Raw genomic sequence first — 10,964 nt, forward strand, 5'->3', positions numbered from 1 at the left:
CCAGCATTTCCGAGACAATATAATTCACAGATCCAGCCAGTATAAGGTCTCCCAGAGGCCACCTCGGACAGACTTGTTGCAAGCCACTCCATCTGACAGATACCACAGGAACCCCGGTCTTGACCCTATAACACCTGTACAGGGATCTAGCCTTATAACAAGGTCCACTGTATGGCTTCCATAGAAGGGTTGCAGTCAAGAGAAGCGAACCAGGGCAAGAGTATGGTAAAACAAAGTGGGCAGAGAAGACACAAAATAGTCATGCAGAAACGCCAATAAACAATCCATGGTCAAAACAAGAAACATATACTAGACAGGAGCAGAGAACACAGACGACAACCAGAAGAGCACAAAGCTATGACTGGCAGCTACCAGTAATATGCTGGGTGCATTAATAGGGTGTGGTGCTTCCCAAAAAACTGAATCAGGGAGTGGATTACTCCAGCTGGACAGCACACACACCAATACTGCCAGACTGGACAATAGTACAGGGCTCAGCCACCCTAATCTTAGAGGCTGGACACAGACTATACCGCTTTTAGTTTTTACATCTGCTCTATCACCAGCGTCTCCCATAGAGTGAATACAGTGGCAACTGGTGACAGAAGCAGACTTCACCAGAGCAGATCTGGGTGGAGATGAGACAACCAGGAACCATAGCAAGTCTAGTCTGGAAACGCCTCTTCCTAGTCATGCTAGAGATGATTGACAGGTTTCTCCCGTGTCTGTACATAGTGAGAGTAGTCAGTCATCTGCAGCGGTGCTGGGAAAAGACAACCTAGTCTCGTCTCTCGCTATGATGCCCGGCCCTAAGTATATCTTGTCTGAAATGCTGGAACATTTCATAGAATGTCACACCGATTGTAAAAACAGACACATGGATGAAAATTGTATCCCGCACACTGATGAAAAACTGAACTTTATGTTTAAATAAAAACAGAGGTCTGATTGAAGCCTTTGTGTGAGGGAGGCCGCTGTCATAAATCCATCACAGCCTTTATTTAAGGTACACGACATAAGCCAAAATATAATGTGCCCCTTGTTTAAATTTTCACTCCCGATAAATGGCCAGTGGGATCAGTGCCCAATATGGTCCAGTATGGCAGAAGCATGCTGCAGGCAGTATTTTTCTGTCTGACCCATGGTCTCCACCCATGTTCCACTGTCATATACAGTTGTGTGAAAATGTTTGCCCTCTTCCTGATATCCTATTCTTTTGCATGTTTGTTACACTTTAATATTTAAACTTGTTTGGTGATCTGAAATATTTGACAAAGATAACACAAAATACAGTTTATAAATGAAGGACTTTATTATTAAAGGAAAAAGAAATCCAGACCTACATGGTCCTGTGTGAAAAAGTGATTTCCCCCTAACCCTAATAACTGGTTGGGTCACCCTTAGCAGCAACAACTGCAATCAAGCATTTGCGATAACTGGTAATGAATCTATCTATATAATCGTCTAAGGGGCACTTCCGTCTGTTTGTCTGTCTGTCTTTGTCTGGCGACCAATCAGCGACGGGCACAGTCCGGCCACAAATTCGCTCCTTCCTACTTCTCTGTCAGAGCCCCGTCCAGTCAGCGCTCACACCGGGTTAATGGCTAACGCTGCTATTAACCCTTTGTGACCAACTTTTTACTATTGATGCTGCCTATGCAGCATCAATAGTAAAAAGATCTAATGTTAAACATAAGAAAAAAAAAAATCATTATATACTCACCTTCCGGCGCCTTTCCCGCTTATCGCGACGCTCCAGGCCTTGCATTGCATTCTCGCGAGATGATGACGTAGCATCTGGGTAATTTCGCAATGCATCGCTGGGAACGGAAGCTGGCGGCCGCAGTGCGCGCATAGGGATAGCTTCGCTGGACGCCGGAGGGTGAGTATATAACTTTTTTACTTTCATTCTTTTTTTAACAGGGATATGGTGCCCACAGTGCTATATAGTACTTGGGCAGTGTTATATACTGCGAGGCTGCTATATACTACGTGGGCAGTGTTATATACTACGTGGGCAGTGTTATATACTACGTGGGCAGTGTTATATACTACGTGGGCAGTGTTATATACTACGTGGGCAGTGTTATATACTACGTGGGCAGTGTTATATACTACGTGGGCAGTGTTATATACTACGTGGGCAGTGTTATATACTACGTGGGCAGTGTTATATACTACGTGGGCAGTGTTATATACTACGTGGGCAGTGTTATATACTACGTGGGCAGTGTTATTATCAGGTCTAAGGAAGTGGACCCTCTGGGTCACGGCTTCAGAGCCCCCGAGGACGAGTGGACCAGATGATGCCACCCCCTGTACAGGGAGAGTTAGGGACAGGCCCAAGGAGGGTGAAGCCGCAACTGCCGGAGCCAAAGGGACGACTGGAGTTAGAACACAGAGAGAACGGCAGACGGAGGGAGGACGGAACTAGTTAAGTGACTAGAATGGCGGAGGCACTGGACAGATCTTACTGACCGGTAAGATGCTAACACTCGACAGATGGAGACAACGGAGACTCTGGACTGGCAAGGTACGGCAGGAACGCAGGACTGGCAGGTGACGGCAGGAACACAGGACTGGCAGGTGACGGCAGGAACACAGGACTGGCAGGTGACGGCAGGAACACAGGACTGGCAGGTGACGGCAGGAACACAGGACTGGCAGGTGACGGCAGGAACACAGGACTGGCAGGTGACGGCAGGAACACAGGACTGGCAGGTGACGGCAGGAACACAGGACTGGCAGGTGACGGCAGGAACACAGGACTGGCAGGTGACGGCAGGAACACAGGACTGGCAGGTGACGGCAGGAACACAGGACTGGCAGGTGACGGCAGGAACACAGGACTGGCAGGTGACGGCAGGAACACAGGACTGGCAGGTGACGGCAGGAACACGGGACTGGCAGGTGACGGCAGGAACACGGGACTGGCAGGTGACGGCAGGAACACGGGACTGGCAGGTGACGGCAGGAACACAGGACTGGCAGGTGACGGCAGGAACACGGGACTGGCAGGTGACGGCAGGAACACAGGACTGGCAGGTGACGGCATGAACACAGGACTGGCAAGATATGGCAGGAACGCACAGTTGGCAGGAGACGGCAGGAACGCAGGACTGGCAGGAACACAGGACTGGCAGGTGACGGCAGGAACACAGGACTGGCAGGATACGGCAGGAACACAGGACTGGCAGGGTACGGCAAACAGAGACAGTAAGAGAGACACAGCAAAGACAACGCGGATCAGAGCCTTGGAACCTAAGGGGATGCTGGCAAGCCAGCGAATGCAATAGACGCAAAGGCATCTAAGCAGGGCAGGCGCTGGGAAGAAGTACCCGACGGGCGCCGCCATATTGGAGGCGGAGCCGCCGGGTCACGACCTTCCAGAAGCCCCAGCGACGAAAGGAGCGCGTCTGCGCATGCGCGAAGCACAGAATGGACGAGCGCCGGAAAAGCTGGAAGACAGAGAGCAGGAGGGAGCATCGGGAGCGCGCCGGCCGGCCAAGTGAGTATGAGGAAGCGGCGTAACAGTTATATACTACGTGGGCAGTGTTATATACTGTGTGGATGCTATTTATTACGTGGGCTGTGTTGTATACTACGTGGCTCCTATATACTACATGGCTGTGCTATATACTACGTGGCTGTCTGTTACGTGGCCTCTGCTATATGATATATATATATATATATATATATATCATATAGCAGAGGCCACGTAAAACAGACAGCCACGTAGTATATAGCACAGCCATGTAGTATATAGGAGCCACGTAGTATATAACACAGCCCACGTAATAGCATCCACGCAGTTTAAAACACTGCCCACGTAGTATATAACACTGCCCAAGTAATAAATAGCATCCACGCAGTATATAACACTGCCCACGTAGTATATAGCAGCCTCGCAGTATATAACACAGCCCAAGTACTATATAGCACTGTGGGCACCATATCCCTGTTAAAAAAAGAAAGAATGAAAATAAAAAAGTTATATACTCACCCTCCGGCGTCCAGCGAAGCTGTCCCTAAGCGCGCGATGCGGCCGCCAGCTTCCGTTCCCAGCGATGCATTGCGAAATTACCCAGATGCTACGTCATCATCTCGCGAGACTGCAATGCAAGGCCTGGAGTGTCGCGATAAGCGGGAAAGGCGCCGGAACGTGAGTATATAATGATTTTTTATTTTTTTTCTTATTTTTAACATTATATGTTTTTACTATTGATGCTGCATAGGCATATATATAATTGTCTAAGGGGTACTTCAGTCTGTTTGTAACTTCCGTAACGGAAATCCCGGGTCGCTGATTGGTCGCGGCCGGCTGGACGCGACCAATCAGCGATATTGGGGCGGGATTTAAACACCGCTTTACTTTTTACTATTGATGCTGCCTATGCAGCATCAATAGTAAAAACATATAATGTTAAAAATAATAATAAAAAAAACCCATTATATTCTCACCTTCCGGCGTCCACGGCACCCTTTCCCGCTCCTTGCGACGCTCCGGTCCCAAGGATGCATTGCGGCAATGACTCGAGATCACGTAGTAGTCTCGTGAGATGATGACGTAGCGGTCTCGCGAGACCGCTACATGATCACGGTTTATTGCCGCAAGGCATTACTGGGAACGGAGCGTCGCGAGGAGCATCGCTAAACGCCTGGGCTGGATCCGGGGGCCGCCGGAAGGTGAGTATATAACTTATTTTAATTCTTTTTTTAACTGGGATATGGTGCCCACATTGCTATATACTACGTGGGCTGTGTTATACTACGTGGGGTGTGTTATATACTACGTGGCTGTGCAATATACTACGTGGGCTGTTATATACTGCGTGGCTCTGTTATATACTACGTGGGCTGTGCTATATACTACTATACATATTCTAGAATACCTGATGCGTTAGAATCGGGCCACCATCTAGTCTTTTATAATGCTCTGGAGGAATTTTGGCCCACGCATCTTTGCAGTATTGTAAGTCAGCCACATAGGAGTGCTTCTGAACATGAACAGCCACAGACCATCACACTTCCACCACCATTTTTTACTGTTGGTATGATGTTCCTTTTCTGAAATGCTGTGTTACGTATACGCCAAATGTAACGGGACATACACGTTTCAAAAAGTTCAATTTTTATCTCGTCAGTCCAGACAGAATTCTCCCAAAGTCTTGGGGATCATGAAGAGGTTTTATGGCAAAACTGAGACGAGCCTTTATGTTCTTATTGCTCAGCAGTGGTTTTCATCTTGGAATTCTGCCATGAAGGCCTTTTTTTTGGCCAGTCTCTTTCTTATGACTGAGTCATAGACACTGACCTTAACTGAGGCAAGTGACGCCTGCAATTCTTTGGATTTTGTGGCGTCTTTTGTAACCTATTGGATGCGTCATCGCTGCGCTCTTGGGGTAACTTTGGATGGACGGCCACTCCAGGGAAGGTTCAAGACTGTTCCAATTCTTTCCATTTGTGGATAATGGATCTCACTGTGGTTTGCTGGAGTCCTAAAGCTTTAGAAATGGTTTCATGACATTTTCCAGGCTGATAGATCTCAATTACTTTGTTTCTCATTTGTTCCAGGAATTCTTTGGATCGCGGCATGATGTAGGTCCCATTTAGGTGTTTTCTTGATTGAAAACAGGTGTGGCAGTAAACAGGCCAGTGTGTGGCTAGGGATTTTGAAATCCGCTTCCCAAAGATGTGATAAACCACAGTTAATTTCATGTTCTAAGGGGAGGGGGCAATCACTTTATCACACAGGTCCCTGTCGGTTTGGATTTCTTCTTCCCTTAATAATAAAGACCTTCATTTAAAAACTGCATTTTGTATTTTATTGAGTTATCTTTGTCTAATATTTAAAATTTTGTTAGCGATCTGAAAGATGTGTGTGATAAACATGAAAAAGAATAGGAAGACAGGAAGGGGGCAAACACTTTTCCCACAACTGTAGGTTCTGTCAGGCTCCTCTGTGACTGATCCAGTGCTGGCTTCTGTTATACAAAGAATCATAATAGGGCCACAGTTCTCCCCACAGGAGGCTGCACCTATGAGTTTGGGCAGCCTGTGTCTGGAATAACTATCACGCAGTCCTGTGTGACCCTATTATTCGTCAGTCGACCACTATGGGTGGCAATGAGCAAATGGCACATTTCTTCTCTGTTATCAAACATTAGGCACCACATAGAGGCTCATCAGACAGCTCTCAGTCCACAGACAGGTCCACCGGCAGGTGTAATGTCTAGTGACCCTATAAACCCAGGGGCGGACATGTCATTGGTGCAGGCACACGAACTAAGGAGGAGGAGAACGAGGAGGAGGAATTGGACTACAAAGGGCCCATTTCTTTTTCTTGCACAGGGGCCTCTTCTGTGTCCATGTGTGCTATAGCCACAGCCATAATGGGGTAACAGACGTACGTCACAGGTAGTATAATGTAAGTTACGTCACATACACGATAACTGGCAATAATGTCTCTTAAGACGGACACAAGACGACAGTAATAGCAGCCACAGAAGCTGACACACACAGTGACACTGTACTTCCTGGTACAGCAATGTCACCTCCCCTCTGGGGAGACTGCCCCTTTCTCAGGTGAGCATACCCTGCCATGGAGCTGAGCGCCTCCCACAGGGGGTTATTATAATGACACACATGACTGCTGACAATCATGAGACATACGTGCCGCCCCACTATCACTGCAGCCCAGGGGCACCAGGTCACGTGGCTGCTGTCCTTCTCCAGCTGTGTGCCGGCCACATAGAAGTGTTTGGAAGCCGATGCTGCGCCGAGTCCTGTTTAACCATAGCAGTGCCATGTCACGGCACCCCCGGACTCACTCACCCGCCCACTCTCACCACATCCCTGTCACTCACCCTCCTCCCGATCTCTGGATGCGATTGTTCTCCCTCCTGCAGAGACTCCAGCACCGGGTCCAGCAGATCCCCATGGCATACTGAGCCGGGCGCGTACACAGCAGTGTGCCCACCTCAGCCAGCCGGCATGCTGAGCTCGGTCTCCGTCACGTGACACACGCCTCTTCTCCTAGAGGCCAGAGTGTTGCATTGGGAGACTCCGGAGCCAGAGTAGGGAGATGGTCTACGACAACATGGCCGCCGCTGGACCATGCAGTTACCGTAATTACTCAGAGAAGGCGTCACATCAGCTAGTGCGTGTCACTATTGTGCAGGAAACTAACGCGGTGACGGGACAGCTGCCCCTAGTGGCGCAGTACTAGTAAGTAATATATCAGTGGTTAGGGAAGTCCAAAACGCTATATATACACAGTATTGGCACCATGCGCTGCCAGCAGGGGTGTCTACACCAGGTGCAGGGGTTGCAATTGCAATGGAGCCTAGGGGGCCCTAAAAGTCCCTTTAATAATCTTTATTTATATAGCGCCAACATATTCCGCAGCGCTTTACAGTTTAACAGTTTCAAACACAACAGTCATAGGTAACAACGTTAACAATACAGTAATAAAGCAAAATAAGACGACCCTGCTCGTGAGAGCTTACAATCTACAACTTACCTATAGAAAAAATACCTTTTCTTCAGTCCTGGAGGCAGGCCTTTCCCCCCTGCTGCAGACGCCACACAGCCGTCACTCAAATCTTCCTGGCGCCGCCTCCTCACCGCTGTTTTGAAATGATCCGGCGCCTGCGCTCTTTTCCCCTGCCTGGTGCAGGCACAGTGAGCGCTGCCCGTCTGTCCTCATATGCAGTCTCGCTGACTGCGCCTGTGCGGACGCTCTGCCTGTGAATCCCAGCCCCGCAGTGACTTATGATTTATTCACATTGCGGGGCTGGGATTCACAAGCAGGGCGGCCGCACAGGCGCAGTCACCGAGACTGCATATGAGGACAGACGGGCAGCGCTCACTGTGCCTGCACCAGGCAGGGGAAAAGAGCGCAGGCGCCGGCTCATTTCAAAACAGCGGTGAGGAGGCGGCGCCAAGAGGATTTGGGTGACGTCTGTGCGGCGTCTGAAGCAGGGGGGAAAGGCCTGCCTCCTTGACTGAAGAAAAGGTATTTAGGACAAATTACAAAACTGATTATTTCGGCAGTTACAGCACCCAGAACTAAAAGAGCCACCTTGTCAGAATGCAGCATTACTGTTGCACAAGTTGGCTCTTTTACGCTACTTTCACACTAGCGTCGGGCCGAGGTCACCGACGCTAGAGTTCTCTCCGCCGTACAATGGGGGCAGCGGATGCATTTTTCCAGCGCATCCGCTGCCCCATTGTGAGGTGCGGGGAAGTGCGGGGAGGTGGGGGTGGAGTTCCAGCCGCGCATGCACGGTCGGAAAAAGCGGACCGTCGGGAGCAAAAAACGTTTTTTTTTCTCACGACGGTTGCGACGTGTGGCAATCCGTCGCAATGCGTCGCTAATGTTAGTCAATGGAGAAAAACGCATCCTGCAAGCACTTTTGCAGGATGCGTTTTTTCTGCAAAACTACGCATTTTGACGGATTGCAGTTAACGCTAGTGTGAAAGTAGCCTTAGTTAAAAACGCCTGGCGGGGGGGGGGGGACAGGTTCCCTTTAAAGATTTAAAATATTTGGGGGCCCATGAGTTTCAAGTTACGCCACTGGCTGCTAGGATACATACACTGTGTTCCAAATTATTATGCAAATTGGATTTAAGTGTCATAAAGATTTAATAGCTTTGTTTTTCAAATAAACTCGTGGATGGTATTGTGTCTCAGGGCTCAATGGATCACTGAAATCAATCTTAAACACATGTGATAATTGGTTTTCCAGGTGATTCTAATTAAAGGAAATCTACTTAAAAATGATGTTCCACATTATTAACCTCTTAATCCCATATGACACACTATCCCGTCAAGGTGACCTGGGACTTAATTCCCAGTGACGGGATAGTACGTCATATGTGATCGGCCGCGCTCACGGGGGGAGCGCGGCCGATCGCAGCCGGGTGTCAGCTGACTATCGCAGCTGACATCCGGCACTATGTGCCAGGAGCGGTCACGGACCGTGGTACAGGGAAGCATCGCGCAGGGATGGGGCTCTCTGCATGCTTCCCTGAGACCCCCGGAGCAACGCGATGTGATCGAGTTGCTCCGAGGGTCTCTTACCTCTTCCTCCCTGCAGCAGGCCCGGATCCAAGATGGCCGCGGCATCCGGGTCCTACAGGGAGGTGGCTTCACTGCGCCTGCTCAGAGCAGGCGCCGGGAAGCCTCCAGGAGCTGTGCATGTCAGATCGCCAATCTGACACAGTGCACAGCAAAGTGTCAGATCAGCGATCTTACACTATAACATGATGCCCCCCCTGGGGCAATGTTATAGTGTAAAAAAACAAATATTCACGTGTAAAAAAAAAAAAAAAAATTCCCCAAAAAATTCCAAAAAAAAAATATATATATATTGTTCCTATAAATACATTTCTTTATCTAAATTAAAAAAAATAATAATAAAAGTGCACATATTTAGTATCGCCGCGTCCGTAACGACCCGACCTATAAAACTGTACCACTAGTTAACCCCTTCAGTGAACACCGCAAAAAAAAAAAGGCAAAAAACAACGCTTTATTATCATACCGCCAAACAAAAAGTGGAATAACACGCAATCAAAAAGACGGATATAAATAACCATGGTACCGCTGAAAATGTCATCTTGTCCCGCAAAAAAAAAAAAAAACGCCATACAGCATCATCAAAGAAAAAATAAAAAAGTTATAGTCCTCAGAATAAAGCGATGCAAAAATAATTATTTTTTCTATAAAATAGTTTTTATCGTATAAAAGCGCCAAAACATAAAAACAAATGATATAAATGAGGTATCACTTTAATCGTACTGACCCGAAGAATAAAACTGCTTTATCCATTTTACCAAACGTGGAACGGTATAAACGCCTCCCCCAAAAGAAATTCATGAATAGCTGGTTCTTCTGCCTCACAAAAATCAGAATAAAAAGCGATCAAAAAATGTCTCGGGCCCGAAAATGTTACCAATAAAAACGTCAACTCGTCCAAAAAACAAGACCTCACATGACTCTGTGGACCAAAATATGGAAAAATTATAGCTCTCAAAATGTGGTAACGCAAAAAATATTTTTTTGCAATAAAAAGCGTCTTTCAGTGTGTGACGGCTGGCAATCATAAAAATCCGCTAAAAAAAAACGCTATAAAAGTAAATCAAACCCCCCTTCATCACCCCCTTAGTTAGCAAAAAATTAAAAAAATGTATTTATTTTTATTTTCCCATTAGGGTTAGGGCTAGGGTTAGGGCTAAGGATAGGGCTAGGGTTAGGGCTAGGGTTAGGGCTAGGGTTAGGGCTAGGGTTAGGGTTAGGGTTGGGGCTAGGGTTAAGGCTACAGTTAGGGTTGGGGCTAAAGTTAGGATTAGGGTTTGGATTACATTTACGGTTGGGAATAGGGTTGGGATTAGGGTTAGGGGTGTGTCAGGGTTAGGGGTGTGGTTAGGGTTACCGTTGGGATTAGGGTTAGGGATGTGTTTGGATTAGGGTTTCAGTTATAATTGGGGGGTTTCCACTGTTTAGGCACATCAGGGGCTCTCCAAACGCGACATGGCGTCCGATCTCAATTCCAGCCAATTCTGCGTTGAAAAAGTAAAACAGTGTTCCTTCCATTCCGAGCTCTCCCGTGCGCCCAAACAGGGGTTTACCCCAACATATGGGGTATCAACGTACTCAGGACACATTGGACAACAACTTTTGGGGTCCAATTTCTTCTGTTACCCTTGGGAAAATACAAAACTGGGGGCTAAAAAATAATTTTTGTGGAAAAAAAAAAGATTTTTTATTTTCACGGCTCTGCGTTATAAACTGTAGTGAAACACTTGGGGGTTCAAAGTTCTCACAACACATCTAGAGAAGTTCCTTGGGGGGTCTAGTTTCCAATATGGGGTCACTTGTGGGGGGTTTCTACTGTTTAGGTACATTAGGGGCTCTGCAAACGCAATGTGACGCCTGCAGACCAATCCATCTAAGGCCG

The 10,964-nt window shown here is 47.7% G+C and overlaps 1 protein-coding gene across 2 annotated transcripts in view; it reads right to left on the bottom strand.

Annotated features, from left to right (window-relative positions):
- The window catches only part of AP1AR (adaptor related protein complex 1 associated regulatory protein), a 100,043-nt gene extending 92,894 nt beyond the window's left edge, over positions 1 to 7,149 (bottom strand). Inside the window, exon 1 of one of the 2 annotated variants that reach the window (XM_077278919.1) lies at positions 6,867 to 7,149. In XM_077278919.1, the coding sequence (XP_077135034.1) occupies positions 6,867 to 6,940 (74 nt within the window). In that variant the 5' untranslated portion in view covers positions 6,941 to 7,149. The remainder of the gene's footprint in view (positions 1 to 6,866) is intronic. The other variant, XM_077278920.1, reaches the window with a different exon arrangement.
- Positions 7,150 to 10,964: the final 3,815 nt, after the last annotated feature.

This window comes from Ranitomeya variabilis, chromosome 1 (assembly GCF_051348905.1).
Source record: "Ranitomeya variabilis isolate aRanVar5 chromosome 1, aRanVar5.hap1, whole genome shotgun sequence".
Taxonomy (NCBI): domain Eukaryota; kingdom Metazoa; phylum Chordata; class Amphibia; order Anura; family Dendrobatidae; genus Ranitomeya; species Ranitomeya variabilis.